General features: G+C 33.7%; 1 protein-coding gene across 3 annotated transcripts in view; it reads right to left on the reverse strand.

Moving 5' to 3' along the window:
- CLASP2 (cytoplasmic linker associated protein 2) overlaps positions 1-23,540 on the reverse strand; it is a 174,615-nt gene that overhangs the window by 41,763 nt on the left and 109,312 nt on the right. For 2 of the 3 annotated variants that reach the window (XM_061196474.1, XM_061196473.1), the window contains exons 19-24: positions 18,732-18,833; positions 12,904-13,074; positions 12,243-12,350; positions 7,404-7,510; positions 4,097-4,341; positions 1,950-2,013 (exon numbers count right to left, since the gene is read on the reverse strand). In XM_061196474.1, coding sequence (XP_061052457.1) covers positions 1,950-2,013; positions 4,097-4,341; positions 7,404-7,510; positions 12,243-12,350; positions 12,904-13,074; positions 18,732-18,833 — 797 coding nt within the window. Of the gene's footprint in view, positions 1-1,949; positions 2,014-4,096; positions 4,342-7,403; positions 7,511-12,242; positions 12,351-12,903; positions 13,075-18,731; positions 18,834-21,301; positions 21,320-23,200; positions 23,225-23,540 lie in introns of all 3 variants that reach the window. The other variant, XM_061196475.1, reaches the window with a different exon arrangement.

Genomic DNA, 23,540 nt, shown 5'->3' on the forward strand with positions numbered 1-23,540 from the left:
ATTAAAAAGGGGGGATATCTACTATTTTAATAATATAAGGATATGATGCAAAAGCTCAAATCAAACCCTGATATTTTTAACTCAGCACAGTATGGTGATATATCCAGTTTATTCTTAATGAATTACATTACTGGCAGAGTCTCTGATGGACAATCACCAAACAAAAGCTGAACAAAAACGAATTAAAAAAAACTTCCCTTTACATGTGTATTCACTGAACTAACCAAATAAAACAAAAACAAAACCAAACAAACAAAGCCGATGGATCAATAAGAACTGTACGTTGTTATAAAATCCCACAGAAAAAAAAAAAGTCTCCTTCCCGAAAACTCTTGGAAGGATTGTGGCTGGTTCCCTGCATCTACTAAGGGAGGCCAAACATCTGTGCTTTCACCAACATCAAACTTGGTTTTCCTACTTGATCTTCAAGAGACTTTTTTTAAAAATTTTAACATTTACTTTATTTAAAAAATTTTTTCTTCAAGAGGCTTTTTAAAAAAGTGTTTCTCTTTATTACTGTGCAAATCCTAGGATCCAACTAAATTGCATTATTGTCCTAACAAAAAATAAAAAACTGTTACTTCAAGAAATAATCTAGCCTTACACTCTCATACCTTCCAGTAGAGATGAATTATATTACTTCTGAAGATGTTTTAAAACTCTATTTTTAAAAGTTGTAGAGATTATTAATTAAAACATCATTTAATAAAACAGGTCCACCCAGATCATAACTGTCTTGTCCTTTGGCTCATACTGCTAACAAAAAATGTCAACAGCTAATTTGTTCAGGATTTACAGAAATTTTTCCATTAAAGCAACTCCTACAGCTGTAATTAGTGGTAGCAATATCAGTATAAAATGGTACGGTTATCTACATGCTCAGTTTGAAAGTTATAAACTTAGTGTACTTTAATCTTTGTCTTTAATGGGATCTTGCATTCTTGGATAAAATAAATATACCTTCTGATAAAAGGATAATCTTTAGAAGTTAAAGTACAAGCAATTTATAATTCTTAGCTGGATTTCAGTTTACGTATAGAGCAGGATTTTAGTATCTTTAAGTAGTGTCACAAGTAATGAAAATATTGAAAATAGAAAAAAAATGAGGGGGAAATGACATGTGCAACAATAAAGTGAAGACAATTAAAAAAAACAATAAAGTGAATTTGTTAATATCTTTCTTATGATTTCCCTTCCACATCTCCCTCTCACTTAGGTTAGAAATTCTCATGTAGACACCTGGTGTCCTAAAGGAAGATACTGAATAAAGTTTCACCATTGTCAAACACACTGCTGAAAACAGAATAAATGAGTCAATTTTACAACAAAATTTTACATTTTAAAGCAAAATTTCACAGTATACATGCAGACTACGCATAAGTACTTAAATATATTTTAATCAGCATTAAAAACTGAACAAAGTTCTGAAGATTTTTATGAACTATTTCAATATATGAAATGCTTCTTTTATATTACTAACAAACTATGGGTGAAGCCATATTTTGTGCTTTTTGTTATTTAATGGCAATTCTTTTCTACAAAATTGCTCTTTCAAGAATATATTTATGTTAATAGAGAAGGAAACTGAATAAAAAGTTAGAAACTTTTTTCAACTTACCCCAATTATTTCCTTTACAAATAGTAAAATGTTTTTAGAAATACAAATACTCACCCTAAGTGTATAAGAGTTTTGCATGTTACTGTATATTCTTCAGTTTATAGTCTTAGATAATCTCTCTTTGGAGAAGCTTAAACAGTTACTAGAGAGCAATTTCTAAATTAAGTATGAAATCAAATACTCAATTTCAATTATGTTTGAAAAGATCATTGCCATTTTAGGGCAATAACAAAACAAAAATGGCTTATAGTTTTTTGTTATTATTCACTTCTTTTTTGGGGCAATACAATAATGACACCTTATAGGAGTAATCTTAAATACTAAAACATACCTTGCCATGAGGATCAGCAAACATTCTTGTGAAAATTTCACATAATCTTTTCAGTTCAACTCGACTGTCAAAATAATAAAGTGGAATCAATATCTTGCTGTAGGAAGAAGTCATTTAAAAGTGACCTTACAGGGACTTCCCTGGTGGCGCAGTGGTTAAGAATCCACCTGCCAATGCAGGGGACACAGGTTCGAGCCCTGGTCCGGGAAGATCCCACATGTCGCAGAGCAACTAAGCCCGTGCGCCACAACTACTGAGCCTGCGCTCTAGAGCCCGAGAGCCACAACTGCTGAAGCCCGCTCGCCTAGAGCCCATGCTCTGCAACAAGAGAAGCCACCACAGTGAGAAGCCCACACACTGCAGTGAAGAGTAGCCCCCGCTCGCCACAACTAGAGGAAGCGGCGTGCAGCAACGAAGACCAAACACAGCCTAAAAAAAAAAAAAAAAAAAAAAAAAAAAAAAAAAAAAAAAGTGACCTTACATATAACTGGGCTTCTTAAAAAAAAAAAAAAGCTAAAAATAATCATCCCTCCTAAATGAGAAATTAGTGGGATTTACTAGTCAGGGCTAAATACAAATTTATCAAATGCAACAATAATTCTGTAGTAACAGACACTATTTTAAAGGCTGAAAGTTATATGAAAAGAAATACAACTGTACTTCATTAATGTAGCACAACAGAGGAAAGTATACAGATAACATTCCCAGCACATGAATCTTATCCTTTTAAATGCTATGATGTTTTCTTAAATTTTGCCACCTGAGGGCTAAAATCTTTCTAAACTATGACTATTTCCTTGCCATTTAAAATGATATACTGAACCTAATACTAACCTAATCTTGATGGGGTTGGGAACAACAATATGATGATTTATTGTAGTGATTCATGAACTGTGATATGAAAGCATTAAAATATATTAGGAAGTATATAGACAAACACATTTTAAATTATATAGTTCTAATACTTCCTAAAATAAACACTCAGCTAGTAAATCAAACTCTGATTTCAGGTATCAAGTCAGGAAGTGGCCCGCTATTTTCCACCACACTCAAACTTATGAATTTTCTGAAACTATGTTCTTAAAGGGATAGACTATAGAGATTTAAAACATTACACAGATAAAAACAATAAAGAGGAGCTTCCCTGGTGGTGCAGTGGTTAAGAATCCGCCTGCCAATGCAGGGGACACGGGTTCAAGCCCTGGCCCGGGAAGATCCCATATTCCGCAGAGCAACGAAGCCCGTGCGCCACAACTACTGAGCCCGCGTGCCACAACTACTGAAGCCTGCGCGCCTAGAGCCCGTGCTCCATGACAAGAGAAGCCACCGCGATGAGAAGCCCGTGCACCGCAACAAAGAGTAGCCCCCTCTTGCCACAACTAGAGAAAGTCCACGCGCAGCAACGAAGACCCAACGCAGCCGAAAATAAAATAAATAAAATAAATTTAAAAAAATAAAGAATTTAGAGAGGAAAAGCAAGCAAAAGCCATTAGGAAAGGAAACCGAATCAAACCCAACTAAAAACCAATATAAACTTTTTTTTTTTAAACTTTATTTTTTGGCCACACCACACAGTATGGGGGATCTTAGTTCCCTGACCAGGGATCAAACCCACACCCACTGCAGTGGAAGTGTGGAGTCTTAACCACTGGACCACCAGGGAAGTCGCTAAACTTCTGTTCTTAGAGAAATTCACTCCAAATCCATTTCATATTATACCAAGATTCAAATATTACACAAACACAAAGAATATACCTTCATTTCCAAATGAGCATAAATATTCTTTCATCTCACTGAAAAACTTATCAGAAATGAATTTTAATAATGAGTCAGCTTTAATATTATGCATATTTTATTATTTATTTTCATTAAAAAAATTAATAACATTTTTCATTTAACATCTATTTGTGAATAAAAAGTTTCCTTTTAGAATGTTTCTTTAAATAGAGCAAGTTAATTAAAACTTTTAAAAGTAACAATAGTATAGATGGTCCTAAAGGATTAAGGCTTGGGAAAATATTTTGATGCCACCTTCTGAATTCAGGACACATATGAGCCCATACCAGTACCTTTAAAGTGTTATGAAAAAGTCAAGTCAAAAAGTGCTAACCAGAGAGGACAATTATTTTAAAGACAACATAACTCACCTTAGTGTTCTCTGATTTTTTAGTAAGTTCTGCAGACCCAGGAGGCCTTCTTTCCTTTCTGACCAGTTGGAGCTAGCACATCTGTTGAGGACTTCTGCCACATCTTCTGTCTGCCTCATGTATGTAGGAATACTACCATTCCGAGAGCTATAGGAGCGTTCTGAACAAGCACTGGATGCATCGCTGTTGGCATCATCATCTGAATGCATCCCATATGATTCATATCTTCTTCGAGCAGGTTTTTTCTGTTACACATAAAGACTCTCATTAGTGGTAGCTAAAATAATATGCCGGTATTTCACAAATTTCTACTGACCATAAAAAGACTGGTTTTTGTTTAAAAATCAGTGTAAAGCATGCTGCTAATCATTGTAATAATAAAATGTTGATATTTAGTTTTTCTTCAAAAAACATGTTTTAGGAGTTAGTAGATGATGAAATATTCTTTAACTATGGGGAGTGGTAAAAGCAGAATAAGACTACTGTATGGAAGTCAGATATGTAAAGTGGGGAGCACTAAAAACATGGGGTTCTTCCTTTTCTTTTTCCTTTTTCTGGAAAACCAAAAAGAACTACAAGAGTATAAACAAATGGACTCTGTACTAAAATTCTGAGTTGTTAAGAAGAAATTACTACCTTTTTAAAGGATGAAAATGGATCAGAAAATGGGCAATGGATCAGAAAAACATGTTTCCCCATGTAAAGTTCTATTTTTTTCTGTCTCTCAACCTTCTCTTCCCTCTATTCTCCTTTCACTTCTACTATCACTTGTCTTGCCACTCTTTCTTCTCTTGTACCCAACCCTGACATTTCCTAGAGAAGTAAAATACAGAGAATGATGAGAGCCTGTTTTGCTTACTCTTACTTTTAGGAGGCAAGCTCCTGGAGGGTCCTCCATGTTTTTCCCAATGTGTCTATACTGTCTATTTCAATATTTATGAGAAAGCATATTTAGATTCCTTTGATTTCTTTACATCTGAAGCTTATTATTTAATAAATGTAACTGCTAATTTTACTTTGAATATTAAAAGTGAAATGAGACAGAATAAATAGCTTATTTGAGATTTCTTTGGAAGAATTAGAAATAAATCTTTATGTACTCTGATATTTGAATTTAGGCTGGTGAGCAGTGAAGATATTTCTAAGAAACATTTAAGCACAATAATTTTACACAGCTCCAGGTGACTTAAATTCTCCAAGTTTAAAATCTAAAGGAAATATAACTTGAACTCAATGAAAAATAGTTTTATAATGACATTTCCAACACTAAATTGATTTTAGAGGCACCAACTTAATTTAGAATGGCAAAAATGTGGTATTTCCTGTGTTGGTCTTCAAGACCAGTTTTGTTATAGACATCAGTGTCGATGACATCATTGCATTTGTACAAAGTAGTCAGGCTTAAAGGATGAGAACCCCCATAGGACACTCTATTTAAGCACTATCTCCCTGTTGATAATCATATAATCATATATACAGAAAAATGATGTATATCTAAGGATTTTATTACTTCCATTTGAATTTTTTATAAAAGACTATCATCTGTTAAACTGATGAAGGAAAGAAAAAAAAGTTATGGTATCGTAAGATGTCAGAAAACAGCAATGTCTATACCTTAGTCCGTATGTCTCCTAAGAGCTGAGAGCAGATTTTTAAAGAGAAAAATTGAAAATAATGAAAAACATTTTGCTAAACAGCACAGTGAAGTAGGCATAAACAATGCCCATAATTAGAAACATTAACTTTTTAAATATATAGATACATTAGAACTGCTTATTAGGAGAATATATCTTTAACTTGTCAATATCCTTTAGTCCAAAGAAAAAAATCTAAGCTCCAGAAATATTCCCATGACCAGTTTTCCCAAAGAAACTCAAGTCTTCTTCCTATTTGGATCCTTTTGTTGTTTCCAAAGTTAGTTTTATTTCTATGATTTTCTCTAGGTCCAATTAGACTTAATAGTTGGATAGTCTTTTCCTAAAAACTGATAGTTATAACTGGAATATCTATGTTATGCAAATAATGGAAGTATTCACAGTCAAATTATTGGGATTCAGCTTTTAGCCCTGGTGGCTAAATATTCCTCATATAAATCAAATACAACATCTTATGACAAGTAATAGTTCAAGAATAATCCATTCAATTCATAAAATTTATGTGAGCAGAATTTAACTAGTAAATCATCGACTTACAAGAAACTAAAAAACATAATTTGAGAAATACACTGATGAGGAATAGTAAATTTAAAACGTATGACTAATTTAATATCACCAGAACAAGATGTGATCAATATGTCCCAAGCTCAAGAGAACAAAGTTCCTACTTAGTTATATTGATTAGAAAAATCAGATGGCTAAGGTAAAGAGAAAAATTCAGCACATACAGACTGTTAGAACAGAACTACATGTGATTACATTTAATATATTACAGCTATGATCAATGAATATTTTTAAAAACTTGTTTTTCAAATATAGGTGGCAAATATTGTATCAACACTGGTTAAGAGGTGATATGTGGCTTTAAAAGGCATAATGTATTTTTAAATTTCAAAACAAAGATGACACCTTTATAAGTTCTGTGTAAAAAACTGAGTAAATGCTTACTTCTCAAATATAGGATTAATATCATAATTTGAAAGAGAAATTATCATGTTGAACTGACTTGGGAAAAAGGCAAACGCCAATTATAATCACTGTTTCTAATACTTCCTTCATAATTTTAAGTGAGAAAAACTATAGTGATATCTGCACAGCACTCTTCTGACAAACCATCATAGATCTATGGATTATGTTTTTAAGCCTCACTGTTTAATGTGTCAGGTATAAAGAGCCAGAAAGATATCTTAAATATAATTTGTTTTGAAGTTGTACTTTCTCTCAGCTCAGAAAATACAAATAAGTAAAAGACTAAACAAAACTGTACCCCAAACTAAAACAATCCCTAAATACCCAAGGTTAAGCTAAACTTGAAATTACATACTTGTAGTGTACATATTTATATACTAATCTATCTGCCTTTATTCTCAGTGTATTACAGTGCATAAAAAACATCACCATATTAACAATATCAATATTTATATTCCTGACATCCCATCAATTACTATGGGCCCTGGCTTAAAAATTTGGCAATTAATAAAGATCAAGAATTAATTATACTGTTTTCCTTTTTACATTGCCCACATTTGATCTTCCTAGATTTAATCCACAAGAATTTTCCCATCTCCTTTCCCACACTTGTGGATTGGCTCACTCATACATTAGTTTCACAGCTGGAACATCTGTAAAGATAAGGAAATGGAGAAAAGTACCAAGGCATCTGCTACTGCCTCCTCCACGTCGGAACCTGTGTTCAGGACTCGCATGGCACTGACAGAGGATGACAGTCGGCTTGATTGGCTGATCCCATACCCTGGACCTAATTCATCAGAAGAAGGAAAATAGCTTTGAGAGAGCCATAAATGTAACAGGGTCACGTTGGAAACTTTAAGATCCTTAAGAGGAGGAAAAAAAAAACCAATGGGGCAAAGCATTTTAAAAGCAATACTGTATTCTCTGGGTACATTTATTTTTGGTCAAATAAAAGGGCAAAGGCAATTAAAATCACTGACAGTGTGGGAAGTAAATTTAAAGAATAGTAGCTATGATATACTTTTCACCAGAAGATAGAAGAAAGCATGGCTGGCCAACTAAGGGCTTGCAAGTCTATAGCCCTGTAATTAATCTAGCTCTATCAGTCAGGCAAATCTCATCCGTTTGCTTGAGCCACAGAGTAGCCCAGAACAAAGATCAATTCTCAAACCAGTAAGGATTAGGGAGCTCAAGGAAGGAATGCCAGGAATTTACAAGGGAAAACCCCTCCAATTATTATCTCTTCTCCTTCAAGATAGGCTGATTCATTCTGTAACTAAGATGTATCATTTGATATTTGTCAAGGACCTACTATTGCCCGACAGACACTCTGAGGTATGTAAAGACAAACCATAGATGGGTTCTTCCTCTCAACTACTTTCTACAATATATCATCATTTACAATTAAAACACTTCATCCACCATTTTGGTTTTTTTTTTTTTAAACATATATACAAAGATGAAGTACATAACTGAGAACATAAAACAATTTTATATTTTAAAATGACATAACTTAGGTTATACAAAAGAAAAATGCCCATCTCCAGTGAGAAAAATGTTCAAATAAGATTGCTGAAGGGAAAAAAGTTACTTGGGGGAAAATTTTTTTAAAAACCCACAAATGACTTATTCTCCAACAAATTAAATGTAAATAAAACAAATCAATTTTAAAACATGATTACTCAATGGAAACTGACAAGGACAAAAAACTTAAGATGAATGCACAGATGATAGTGAAAATGTACTCATCCTTCACCTGAGGCCCCATACACATCGGGGGCGTAGAGGGCACCAGTAGATCTGGAATGGTGTCTGGAGGCTGGAATAACAGGACCATACAAACCTCATCTATTACTACAGAAACAAGGAATAGTGGCAGCACTACAGTCAGGCAAGGAGAGTTAGTTCACATTGGTATTACTATTAATAGCTAAGGATCAGAATATTGCCTTAGACTAGGGCAACTGAACACTTGCATTGCAATATCTTCCTTGACACACAACAGATCTTACACCTAAGGGGACAGACAAGCTCACAGGAGACAAAAAAGTAAGTATTCAAATGGAAGGAAATGTCAAAAGTACAAGCATGAGACAAAAAAATGAACACTGTAGTTTCAAAAAAAAAAACCACTATGGTAAATAGTAACCAATAATAATCCCATCTCCTCTAATCCTGAACCCAGTGAGGCAGTTGTTACTATTCAATTTTACAAATAGCTAAACTAAAGCACAGAGAAAAGTTAATTAATTTGATCAAGGCCACACCTCAGTATCTGTAGTCTTTCAAGGCCTTTGCTCTTAAATAGTACACATACCATCTTTACATCGTTCAAAAGATAACATACCTCATTTATGTTAACATAAATGTTTTCTATAATGGTTCACAGTATATAAATTCTGCATTCAGTAGATTATTTAAATATCAAAGCACATTTTGAGCACCAAAAAAGGGGAGTATTAACAATTTAATCAAAAAACCTAGAAACTTGTGACTTCTTATATTTATGACATCTCTCTAAATCTAAATTTAGGATATTTAAAATTTTAGATCTTAAAATCCTGATTTTCATAACATCATAAAGTCAGTCTTTTTCTTACACATGCAAACAAATAAGCCAGGAAAAAATCATTTTATTATTTAATGAAACATATTACTCATTTTAAAAGTTACTCTGCTTCAGATATATTAATGAGAACAGTTAAAATACTTTTATTACATGAATTACTCTTTCCTTTGCCACAGGACCTTAATGAATAAGAAAATGATCAAAAAGATTGAGAGATAGGATTAAAGAGAGACTGTTGCATAAAATGTTTAACAGACCCTGAAAGGTGATTGGTATCATTAGTAAAACATACTAATATACAGTTTTAATTTTACCCAACAGAATAATTTCTAAAACGATAAGGAAGAGTTGAAGCAATATGGAAATGCTTTAATAGATGAAAAAATTTTGAAAACCTTTTGAAATCAATAGCTATCTGTGGCTGAAGATAACACTCACGTGCTTGTAATAATGTAAGCCTTTTTTTGAATCTTGGTTCTAGAAACAGATGGAAACTAAGAGTGTGAGTTCCAGAGTTCATCTTTGTTTAGCTCTGATTTATTTCTGGGGTTTTAGGGCCCTGATGCTGGACTTGTGTTACAACTGAATAAATGGCAAGCTATGGGATTCATCTGCTGAATGGCCATATTCAAGTCAGAGGCGACAAAAGGATTCACCAAATAAAGAAAGAGAAAAATGTAGGCAAATATGGCAGAAAATGGGAATGAAAAGGACAACCTGATCTCTGGGAATGCTATCTTCATCTCTGTGTAATAAACAGGACTAATCTGCTACCTTTACTATGCAATATCCATATGTAAATAAAGGGAGATAAAATTCAATTCTTCCAAAACTATATGATTAAAAGGTTTAACCACCTTTAAACCAAATGGGATGTTTCATCACAATTGGGAAAACTGTCTCCTTTAATAATAAAATTTAAATGATTTAAATTGCCAAATGGCGGCTTTGAGGTAAATCTAGAAGATCAATGACTAAACAACATATCTCTTTAAAAACAGGCATGACCCCGTAGAGGAGTGGGATAGGGAGGGTGGGAGGGAGGAGCAAAAGGGAGGGGATGGGGGATATATGTATACATTCTGATTCACTTTGTTATAAAGCAGAAACTAACACAACATTGTAAAGCAATTATACTCCAGTAAAGATGTTAAAAAAAAAAAGGCATATTAACATGTTTATGTTTTAAGTAATTAGAAGTTGGTTATAAATTTCCTCTAATCTCTGACTATTGTACAGGTTTAAACGGTACAGAAACCTATTTTTGTATCTTCCTGATATCTCACATTTTCTACTAATTCTACATTATACAAATGTAAGTATTATACCGTTAAAAAAATCTAAGATCCTCGCCACTGATGTGTAACACAACTAACTGTAGGTAAGCAAGCACTGTTCCAGGGGGAAGACATGGAAGAGCAGTTGCAGCAGTGACGATGACCGTGATAACCACGTGCTCACCGTGTGCAAACACTGCTCTGAGGGACAGTTTTCATGTATTCTCTCCTTTACAGTGTCTTCAAATCAATGCTAAGAACTACATGCTATTATTATTCTAGCTTTACAGATAAGGAAAAACCCAGATATAAAACAGCTACAGAGCTGGGGTATCAACCAGGCCATCTGACCCGAGAACATATGCTCTTAACTACCACACACCCACTCTACTTCCTTTGACTCTTCAAGGTGGCATGCTTACTTTATACAAATGTAAGATTTATTTCATTTTTAAACATATATGCATGAGGATGTACCATATATATATGCATATGTATGTGTGTGTGCATGTATACACACACATACACAGACACTCTACAGACTAAGCCTACTGTATATTGTACATGAACTAAATCTACCTCTGGCAAAGTATAGAAGGAAACTCTTTGGCACCTGGAACTGGAACACAAACAAGGGTTGAGGATACCCCTGCCTGAGTTCCTAGCTCAAAGGGTCAGTACAGGATAGTCTAGTAGTGATATAGTTGAGCCAAATGGCCCAAAGAACTAGAAATTAACCTCTAGAAATTCTATACTAACGTGTCTATTGAAGGAAATAATAATTCCAATAAATAATGAGTGGAACTATGCTCTACGTTAAGTGTCACAAAGTCTGAAGTGCAACTCTCTTAAGTATTACAATAACCTATATTTTATGGAATTAAAAGAAAAAACCTGAAATGGCTATAGGTAAGTGCATATAAACAAAGTATTAGTTAAAATGCTGAGGACCACACAGAAATTCTAAAGATTTTCAACATAAAAAATTCTGCCTCTCCAATTACTCTAAAATATTTAGCTTTTTAAAAATCATTTAATATTTTTATAATTGAGGTAAATATAGTATTATAATCAAGGGTATAATACAATCTCTATAATCAGGGACAGACAGGTTTCACAGCAATGACATGATATAAGCTAATGCATGAGAAATGTTGTTAAATTGTAAAATACTGTAAAAATGTTAATCCCTCCTATTTTAATAAGTAGTTCATATATTATTTTGTAGCATTCTTTCTAGTAATCTGAAATATCTAAGGTGAAATGTTAATATTTCTGCTAAAAAGGACAAAAGTCTTTATTTTTATCAAACTAAATAGTCCATATTTCACTTAAGAGTAAATATTTAAATATTGTCCTTAAATTTTATAGGGAGATTTGTTAAGAAAAATCTTGAATTCAATATTCTGTAGTTTAAATCTGTATGATATTTACTTGATTATGAAGGCAATTTGTTTATCCAATGTCTAACTTGCTCATTTAAGACAGAGAAATGTCAAAGGAATTGCCCAAACATATAATTTCCTTCTGACTGTCTTTAAAAAGACAGAAAAGAGATAGAGGAAAAGATACAGTTGAAGAAATCATCAACTAAATCCAGGGTGTGTTGAGGTTATCAGATGGTAGGAACACAACAGGAAAGTAATACGCCTCACACCTGCCCAAACACTTACCAAGGGGCTGAAAAGAGCGAACAGGACTCGTATCCCTGCTGCTCTCCCGACTGGCTTCCCGGCTGCACCCTTGACTCACACTTGGTCGAGGAATACGACTGCTTCGGGCTGGTATGAAGCAACAGCAGCACAGAAGGGGAGTAAACAGGAGATAGAGTTTGTATTTTTGATATTTTGGTTTTATTCTTTTCTTTCTTTTTTTTTTTTTGGCCACTCCATGCAGCATGCGGGATCTTAGTTCCCCGACCAGGGATCGAAACCATGCCCCCTGCAGTGGAAGTGCAGAGTCTTAACCACTGGATCAGCAGGTAAGTCCCTATTCTTTTCTTTCTTAAAAACTAATAAATAAGTTTTTTCTAAGGTTGAGAAGAAATTTTTCTTGATGAAGCATTACCAGGAATACAGTTAAAATTCTTGAATACAGTCTTCTAGTTTGTATGTGATTAGAAGAGTAAAATGATATTTTACTAAAATAAAAAGATTTAAAATATAAATGAATTATACTTTCAAGGTAAGATATCTAATTCCATTTTTAACCTATATTTCAGTTGTCCTTGAATTTTAAGTTGTTTTCCTCTAACTTAAAGTGCCTAAATTGAAGTCTTCAATGCCTGAAATACTGAAGAAATACAAGGTCCCAAGTTTTGCACAAAAATCTTACCCACTGAGAGCCTAGATGGACTAGCCTCTCTGCTACAGCCCTGGCTTCGTGGTATCTTGCTTCTCTTCTGTGCTGAGGCTGAATTGACCAGGACTCTTTGAACACCAGAGCTCACAGTGGAGAGGGCTGTTGTGGTCAGAACTCTTCCCGGAGACCCAGACCGGCTGCCAGCTAAACACCAAACACACATACAAATGTTAAGATGTGAACTCCAAGAGAACTTGTTGAAAGGATAAAAATTCAAGAAGTGCAGCTGAGAAAACTGTGATAGAATGGCAGTTCTAAGTTCAAAGGAATTAGACTGAGGAAGGTTTATATATACTCAAAACCTGGAATAAAAAGGTATACTATATATACTAGGATTGAATGGTAAATCATGTAAATATATTTTCAGTTTGGGGAGTATAAGATGCTATGTTTAATAAGGACAACACTATTATGATTTTCAGAACATAAATAGTAGAAAAGATTTCCAAAGAAATAACTTATCTAACAATACATTTCATGCAGCTAAAGCTATATGTTAAAATGCTATATATTAAAGCTATACATTTAAAAGGAAAAAATTAATAATTCTATTACTGCTATTATTTTTGTTAAGAATATGGTAATGAAAATGTGCTTCCTGTTAAAAGTATGCCTGCTGAGATGCCTCTAAATGGGCATAACAAGGTTATCTTGCAACTATGTATATTTTTAAATTTTTACAAGATCTAATTTTAAATGTTTACAAAGTTGGGCCAGCTGAAAAAGAAACTTGCATTTTGCTATTTGCCTTCAAATAGCAAAGGGGTCTTGGGTGGCCAGTCTGCCAAGGAGATGTATACTGAGGGTAAAACACGAATAATGGGCAAATAAATGTCAAAGAAGGCAGACCCTTTCTAAACTAGTGATTTTCAGTCTTGGAAGACAAAGGATACTGGTCAGGGATAGAGAAAGGGAGCTGGACAAAATCTCAGAGATTGGGGTAAGAGTTAAAAAAAAAAGTTAAGAAACACGCTTTTAAACTAGAATTGCACGCGTTAGTGTTTAAAGGGATAAGCTCCTTGTCAATCAAAACATTTTTGTCTGCATTGAAAAGGAAAATGAACTAGATAACTCCAAGGTATAATTTAACTCTAGATTCTGGATGGTAGCATTATAAAAGTTAAACTTGCACTTAAATAAAACTTCATGAAAGCAACGTTTCCTCTTTGTTGGGAACTTCTCCACAGTCACTGCTCACCTGGTGTAATCTTACCCAATGACACTTCACTTCCACAGAGCAAAGATTAAAGACTCAAAGCCAATGGGGACAAGCAGGGAACATCAACCAGGGAGCAGTGCTGAGTGTGAGGCAGGGAATGGTGACTTTTTAGTTCAAGCTAGCTCTGTCTTGAGGTAATACTGGCTACATTTTGGGACTTTTTTGTTTTTTAAATGAAAGCTTTGACATTTCCTGATTTTTATCATGTTGTGTAGACCAAATAATACATGAATAGAGGCAGGCTGAATGTGGTTCATGGGCTGCTAATCTGTGACCCTGGCTACCGTTTTCTTGGCATGGTCTTCCTGAATACAATTTAAACTCATGCTTAATTCCTAAACTTTATTAGCACACAAAATGAAACTCATCTTCTGCTGGTTATAGCAATACTGTAAAACAAATCAATCTTTACGATGACATTAGCAATTTATTATCTGTGTAGAAGGAATTCTAAATTGTTGCAGGTAAATTATACAAGTGTACTTTAAAATGATGACTCATTTGAATTGTTTCATGATATTTCAGGTGAAGAATCTTTAAATCAAGTTTCTTTCAGTTATAACCTTAGAGATACTCACAAGGCACCTATTTTCTCCATGCAGCATCTAAACTAAACATACACACCAAAACACCCAAACACCCAACATGCTACAAACTCACAATGCAAGATAAGCTGATGGAATATTTTATGGGAACACTTGCAACAATATAAAAAGAGTAAATTATGAACTGAACACATACAACACGTTATTCTGTTAAAACTAATGTAAGTTTAGGGGGTGACAGTGTTGGTAGGAGACTGGAGAATTCCTTGAAATGTGGATCTATTCAGCAGAGAGGAAACATATAGTATAGAAGCAGAGTAATCACGCTACCTATTCTAGATTTATTGAATTTATCAAAACTATGCGAGCTCACTCTCTATATATTTAAATTCATTCATGCCCTCTCCTGGGAAATAAAATTGGCAGTGTTAATCATTACCCGCTCTTCTCCAATGGCCGCAGCCCCTCCCCCGGCCCCCATGTTAATTCCAGTGCCTACAACCCATTTTGGAATTATTTATACTTAGAAGAAAATATCAAGGCTCTTTCTCCAGCAAAAGAACTACCAAGGCTAATTATTTCTTCTAGGAAAACCACATAGTTGATGAAAAAGAGTATGATGTACCTAGGGAATAGCATGCTACTAGAAAATACTCTAATTTATGAAATTTGAAATTAGATACCTAATTTCTCTTGTGCTGCCTGAAGTTTTCAAATTACCATTTTATACTTTTTATGAGATGTTTTCAAGGCATTACTAAAGCTCCTTGTTTTTGAATGTTTACACCTGTGGCATCAACATGGATAATTTTAAAAACCCAGGCTTTTGGTAATAAATAAGGACAGGTCAAAGAAAAATCATAATTGGTGATTTTTACCCCAATAATGGCTACAGAATGATATAATATTAAATGTTAAGAATTTCTGCTGAATAGAACCCATTCTTGATAATGAAAATAGGTGATCAAACAATAGATGCACACATAAAGTCTATATATTCTTACCACCAATGGTATTAGCAGATTGTGATCCTGAACAAGTGTAAAGGCAGAATTAGGGTAAGGGTTATAATCCATGAAGAGGGAAGAAGCAGATTTAAAATGAATGGCAGATGGAAATAAGAAAGCTTTAGTCAGTTCTTAGAAAATAAAAAATTCTAAAGCAAAAAAAGCAAACTTTAAAAAAAGTCCCCAAACCACTGATGTCTGTAACAAAAGCAGAACATTTAGTAGTTTTTAGCTGATAAACTGAAATCAGACACTCATGTACAAAGCAGATGAAATGAAGGTGCAAAAGTAAATGTAAATTCTTCAGCTTTTCTTCTATTGATAGTCTAAAATCTAAATAATTAAATGTTTAAATTTTTACAATTTAAACATTTAATTTAAAACTACAGGTAAGGAAGAACTACAACATCTTCTAGCTGAAGAAAAATTACATGAAAAAGCTACAGGTTTTATTTTTCTTAAGGCACACAGGGAAAAAAAACCAAACAGTAGAGGGGTGGGGTGGAGAGACAAAATTTCTGACAGGCTGTACAATCATTTGTACATAATCAGTCACTACCAACAACAAAAGACACAATCTTTACGTAAACATTTAAGTCTGGAAGTCTCTCCACTGGGTCTGTTTTTATTTATTTTTGGTTAGCCATCAGAACATACCTGCTTTGACCCAAGAGATTTTTTTTTCCTAAATGGTGATATAAAAATATGGAAAAGACCATGCAAACCCTAATGAATTACTTCACAACAAAGTGAAGATGGAGAGCACAGCAATATTTCTGTGCAAATATGTGTAAAGAAACTTGCATCAAATTATACAAGGCCACAATATCTTTTTTCAAAAGAATTTGAAATGAAAAAAACAGTCATTCAAATAAATAAGCAGGCAAATAAACAAAAACCTCACCAATATGATTTAAAATCTAAGTGATTTTATAGTGGGAACGTCTTCTGATCTTAAAATCCTACTAGGTCTAAAAATCTATCATTATGTTCTCACACTCTAGGAGAGGATTTCAAGTATTGTGGATTGGGTTTCAAAGTGAAAAACCAAATGTAAAAAAATTATTCTATATTCTCTTGAAGTGATCAGTAGTTATAATACACTTAAAAGGGAGTTCCTTAAGTAATATATTAAAAAACCATACACAAAGCACTTTGAATCTCTGCCATGAGTTCAGTCTTAGTATTACTTTAGAAGAGAACTCAGTAAAATATCTCATATAAAATTGTTTTATCCTTAAGATGCTGGATACAGACAGTTTCTGGTTGCTACCTTTATTTTTCTTTCTGCTTTAAATTTCCTAACTTCACCATTATTTTTGTTTCCTGAAGGCCATAAGAAATAACAACAAAGAAGTGCACAATAGGAGTATAAAATTCAGTTGACATTAGGTTAAAAAAAACAAGGACATCAATTTCACCAGCTAAAATATACAGCACATACTTTGTGCTCAGGCAAAATACTAATTTAATTCTCACAACAATCCTGTGAGATTATCCTCTTCATTTTACTGGTTACAGTAGAAGTATATAGACATACGGCAACTTTAAATAACCTGGAAAAGCCATGGATCAAATCCAGGATCTAAATCAATACTTCTCAGACTTGATTGTAACACAAATCACTTGATGATCTTGTTAAAGACTGAATTCAGTAGATCTGTGGTGGCATGAGAGTGTACATTTCCCAGGTGATGCTGATGCTGGTCTGGGCACCCCATTTGGAATAGCAAGGCTCTAAACTACTATGCTATACTGCTAAAGATTAAGTTACTTTAACAGTTACCCTAAAAATACACAAGATCAGGGAAGAATGTGGTATGATCTATTCCTAATTTGGTTGGGAGAAGAGCTCTCACCCAGAGGGCATTTGCCATTTTTTCCTATTTGTAAATAACCCTCAATTTGCAAACCAATTTTACTAAGCATTTCTGCTTATTTTTAGGACTCTTGTTGAGTGCTCCCATCATTACTCTGTCTAGATTTTTTGACTTTGGAAAGAGGAGAATCTGCTAGGCCGGACTTGTCTAATCACTGCCCTGACCCCCTCTAAGCCCAGCTCCTTTCCCTGATTCCACGATTCAAGAATCAAGTTAAAAAAACAGACAAATTGGGCATCTATATCCTGGAAGAGTCACCTAAACAATAGTGGAAGATAGCTACATCTATTTCTTTCCAAAATGGCCAAGTATATAGAAGAACCCCAGAATTACCTCCCTAGAAAAAATTCCTGTTTGATAAAGAAGGACTGTGAACTCTTTTAAATTAATTATGCCTTAAGTGTATATATTACTATTCTGGAATATATAGGAATGGATCATTCATTTTACCTAGAATTCAAAATTGTGCTTTTTAATAATTGTGTTTATGAGAAACTCAGCTTCCAATGAAATTGCAAAAATATAAATCTTAAATTTAAAAAGGAATATAACAAAACTGGTCATTTCAATTTGTTTCCTCTTTATGAATCAGTATATACCTGCCAAAAATGCTAACTGCATTCTAACAGATTTTAGGGAGAGTACAAAGATACCACATATCTGCCCTTGAACAACATTAGCTAGATGCAACCAGATCTGATGCTAACATATGGCAATTATTTTGCCTCTAAAAAGCACAATTTTCCACATTTACAAGTTTCTGAGTAGACTGTGAAAACCTTAATGTTAAAAGATTTGTGCTATTTAAAATATCTCCATGCAAAAGTCTGTATAGCAGATGAAGTTATTCTTTCTAAGTGCAGATATCAATGATGCAGCCCTAATAACACACCAAAGACAAGACAACACCCACTCCAAAAATTCCAAAACATGCACAACAACTGACCCAAAACATTGAAAAAAAAATACCTTCATTTTTGTCAGGTGATGATGAACCTAAAGTACAGAACAAGAACTCAGTATGTGGCTTGTCTTTTTTGAAATTAGTTTTGTCTTTTTCCACTGGTCAATCTCTTCATACAGTAACATACAAGGAATACGCTTATCCTAACATATTAGAAATATGGGAGAACAAATAGGCAATACGTACGCTGTGACTGAGACACCATTTTTGTTCGACTTCTTCCTCTGGAATCTGTCTTGGAGTTTCCCATACCAGCAAGTGGTGCTGAAAGCTTTGCTCTCACCCGGCCTAAGGAATAAAATTATTTACATAATTGAAGACTTTTTTCTATAATAATATTTAGTAATGAGGAAAAAAATCTCACTATAATTTTCTAATTGGGTGTGCTTTTCAAGTATTGTTAAATTCTGTAATAATGTAACCTTCACTTACAGATTATAAGATTATAGTTCTCTTAAAATTTAAAAAATACATACTGCTTTTTACGTGTTGCACCATAAGCTAACTTTCCTTTATGGGTAAGAATAAAGTCAAACTAAAAGATCTCCATTCTCAGTTTGATATTATTAGTCCAGTAAAGTAGAGTTATAATTAAGATAATTACCACAGGCATGCACTTATTCTTAATTGGTAGTTCCAATTTTAAAATTTCAGTTTCCATGAAATTTAATTTATTCTCAAATCCACCCTGTAGTTTAAAATACAAGCTAATCTTGGAAACAACAACCCAAACAATCTCTCTGACTGAAAATATACTTCTAAAGAGATCTGCAAGAAGATACAATACTAGGTAAAATATCTCATCTTTTTATATCCTGTGCTAAACATGAGATTACTACAGATGTACATGGACACGTTTACTCTTCTCTTCCTCCAACTAACCAATTTCATTTATAAAATTATTTGAGGAAATACCAATCCTCAAAGAGATGGCACTTTTCTACACACATTTCCTTCTCTACCTCCAAGTTGCGTTCCTTTCTTCTCTTACTACTGCCTCATCCCCCTCCACAAAACCAAGCCACAAGATGTTTCTAGAGCTCTTGAACCAAAGGAGATAATGCTTACCAAAGTGCTTAAGTAAACTGTCATTAGAAAAAACAAAAATATATTACTAGCAGGTACTTTGGTATTCTCAAGCAACAGTCTCAATCACTATCAAATCAGAACCAATACCAAACATGATCATAAAGAAGGACTCAAAATACTTTTTAGTTAAAAGGCACAACTTTTAGGGCAATCACAATACAGAGGCTGGGGACTTCCCTGGTGGTGCAGTGGTTAAGAATCCGCCTGCCAATGCAGGGGACACGGGTTCGAGCCCTGGTCCGGGAAGATCCCACATGCTGCAGATAAACTAAGCCTGTGTGCCACAACTGCTGAGCCCACGTGCCACAACTACTGAAGCCTGCGTGTCCCGTGATCCACAACAAGAGAAGCCACCGCAATGAGAAGCCTGCACACCACAACGAAGAGGAGCCCCCGCTCACCGCAACTAGAGAAAGCCCGCACGCAGCAACAAAGACCCAAAGCAGCCAAAAATAAATAAACAAAATAAATTTTAAAAAAACCCCAACAATATAGGGGCTAGCCTGATATGGCAATATTAACTAGGAAAACATACACTAAAGAGTCAGGAAAAATTACAAAATTAAGAAATGAGTGAGGGAAGATATGAGAATAATTAGGAACTAGGAATAAAATGAAGCAAAAGGAGAAGTACAGTTGGTAGATCCTAGCATTCTACCAACTTCTTTGAGGCCCCTAAAAAGCCCATAATTCAGGACTTTCACCCTTTTACAGAGTCTGTTTAGAATAGGACACAATGTTCTCCTGACTAAGAAGTAAAATAGAAAAAAATTATTATTTTTGAAATGCAGAATTTATCCAGTACAACAAAATTAGGATAAATTAAGTATTTTGACACTACCATTCTAAATTACAATGCCACAGTGCCAGAAACTAGTACTCTAATCTAAAACTTAAAATATGAAAATATTTCAAATATATCAGAGTAAGTATGAGACCTCCAAAATGTTAAATCTACTTAGCTGTGTATCACAAGAAAATGTCATCCATGTAAAATTTAGGAAAAAAAAAATGTGTTTCATATCAGAGGCTTAATAAGACAGCCTTCAGGCAGGATAAATATAAAAACTGAATTTTTTCCTTTCTACAAATTCAAAAGCAATAAATAATTTTTTAAAAGGTAAACTGGCTCAGTAAAATAAAGTATTATATCTAGCAAGGTTTCTGTAATCCCAAATTCAAATCATATGCAATTCTCCAGTCACTGATTCAAAATCAAAGATACATTTAAAAGCTGACAAAATAAATGCATTTAAATGCTGAGGATATTTAAAGACGATAAAGCAATGGCACGTGCACTCCCAAAGTATAAATGAATTGGCATAAATTAAAAAACAAAAACACAAAATAAAAGCATTAATGTCACTACAAGAAAAAAATGAAACTATGTAACTTTATACTAGATATTATTAAACATGTTAAGCATTTATGTTTTTCTAGCATGAGATGATCCAAGATACAAAGCAAAACTCCAGGATGAAGGATTAAAAAAAAATCCACATGTATAACTAACACAACCAAACATGACATGTAAAAGCTACCACAGCTCGCAAATTATATAGATTTGCAAAGAAATTAGCCTATTTTAGTTTTTAATATTTAATTCCTACCAATGAAAATATTAATGTAGAGGTATTTGTGTTACTAACAAAATGTATAATTCTTACCATCTTCAGATGCTGTTCCTAAATAAGAGAAATAAAACAATAACATTTCAACAAAGTCTGCCAATGCTGATGTTAAAACCTTCCTCGCGCCTCCCACCCAACGAAAACAAAAGGGCAAAAGAAAAAATTTCTAGTTCGATAGCCTTAAATTAGCTTTTAAAAGATTCAATTTGAGATAAAAGAAAATTTGAGGTAACCTAATGACTCATAGCACAAAAAAGGTTAAAACTAGACAATTAAAAATAGCAAAATTCTATAACAAACACGTTTGTCTGTTATACTTCATACTTAAAATTTTAAATGGTGAAGAAAATTAGAGAAATTAATTACTCAAGAAAGATGCAACTTTCATTGCTCTCTCCAAAACGAAGATTTTTATAGATCTTTCCAATGTAAGAATTCTTTCTGTGCATTTTCAAAAGGTAGTCCATAAAAGAACTAGAAAACTAATTGACAAACATGGGAATCAAATCCATGACCTAGGTCTCATTAACCCAGTATTTTCACCAAAGCATTACAAAGACCTATCAATCCATTAGCTATTTATTCAAAAATTCTTGTACTCCCTAAGATGTCAATGAAAACTAGCAAAAATGATCAAGTAAATGGAATTCCCTGGCACTCCAGTGGTTAGGACTCCATGCTCTCACTGCTGAGGGCCCGGGTTCAATCCCTGGTTGGGGAACTAAGATCCCACAAGCCGCACGGCACGGCCAAAAAAAAACAAACTCACTACTACTATAGGGCAATAACAGATGCTTCTCCATGTGTGTGTATATAGATTTTTTTTTTTAAAACACAGGATTAAACATCAGTGAGAGTAACACATCACACAACACAGGTGATTCCTCAAATAGGCTGATGTTTCTGACCCAAAAGAGAAAACATTTTGATCTGGAATGTGAGAATAATTTGTTTTTAAAGGATCTAGAATCTCAGTGTTAGAAGTGATATTGAATGGTCTGAAATATAGAAACTATCTCTTGGTTAGGTTTTCTTTCATTTAATAATTTCTTAAATTTATGAAATACATTAAACACACACAGAAGCACAGAGACTAATTATAAGTAACACTCATGTACCCAACCCAAGATTAAATAAATCTTCCATTTCATCAGAATGGAAGATATACCAATTTCAGAGTTTATGTAATAACTGACAGAAAAACGTACAGTTTTCCATTTTCTCTAGATCTCATACTGTGACTTACAGATTCAGGATCTTCTTACAAGTTCTTATAAAAAAGCTCAAGTTCTTAGATAACATTATGGTATCTGATGAAGTGAAGGGCAAGTATGGATAATACACAGTCTAGTGTTAGACAAAAATACCATACAGATAAAAATTACCATACTGGATCAAGCAACTAAAGATAAACTAAATACTGAAATTAAAAAGGCATAGCTCAAAGTAAGTTCAATTTTGATTAAATGTCAATTTAAAACTCACTCTCTGAAAGACAGCATCTGTGACTTGCATTTCATTTTCATAAATAACCATATGAATCTGTAAAATATGTCATTTGTCTCTCTCTGTATCAGAGTTATTAAACTAAAGAACTGAATCAAGTGACTTATGAGATTCCTTTCCCTTCTTCTGAATCTAATATTTCAGAGAAAGACTTAAGAAATCAAGAATATTCTAAGAGCTCAGGTAAAAAAATTAAGAAAATTGATTTAACTTATAACAAACAGTAACCTAGTATTTGAGTAAACTGAGAAACCCAAAATGGATATGATTAACCCAAAATTAAATCAGAGAATTACGTAGCCATTTTCACATTAAGAGTGCTGCCAAATAAGCAGCCTATTTTCAGAACTTAAGAGAACGAACAAAGGTATCATGTAGAATCCAAGAGCCATAAAATTTTTTAGGTGAATTAGAAAAGGAAGTTCTTACCATCCATCTTGTCAGAAGTATCCTCTGATGAAAGAGCAAGCAAAGAACAGAAGAAAACTTAGTATATTAGAAAAGGATTTTATAACCCCTGGAAAACATTATTTTTAAGAACAAAGAATTCATAGCACACACATATATATGAAGCTTGTTTTCAACTAAAACATAATAGGAGATTAAACAAGACGAGGTTTCTTTGTGAGATAAAGATACCAAAAAAAAAAATTATATATATATAGAATTGAATTGACAATAAGTCTGATTTTCACTAGCCTAGATAAGTTAGAGAAGCCCATGTCCCAACCTTGGACCCCTGCACCATCAGACAAACCCCTTGCTTGGG

This window comes from Eubalaena glacialis, chromosome 7 (genome assembly GCF_028564815.1).
Source record: "Eubalaena glacialis isolate mEubGla1 chromosome 7, mEubGla1.1.hap2.+ XY, whole genome shotgun sequence".
Lineage (NCBI taxonomy): Eukaryota > Metazoa > Chordata > Mammalia > Artiodactyla > Balaenidae > Eubalaena > Eubalaena glacialis.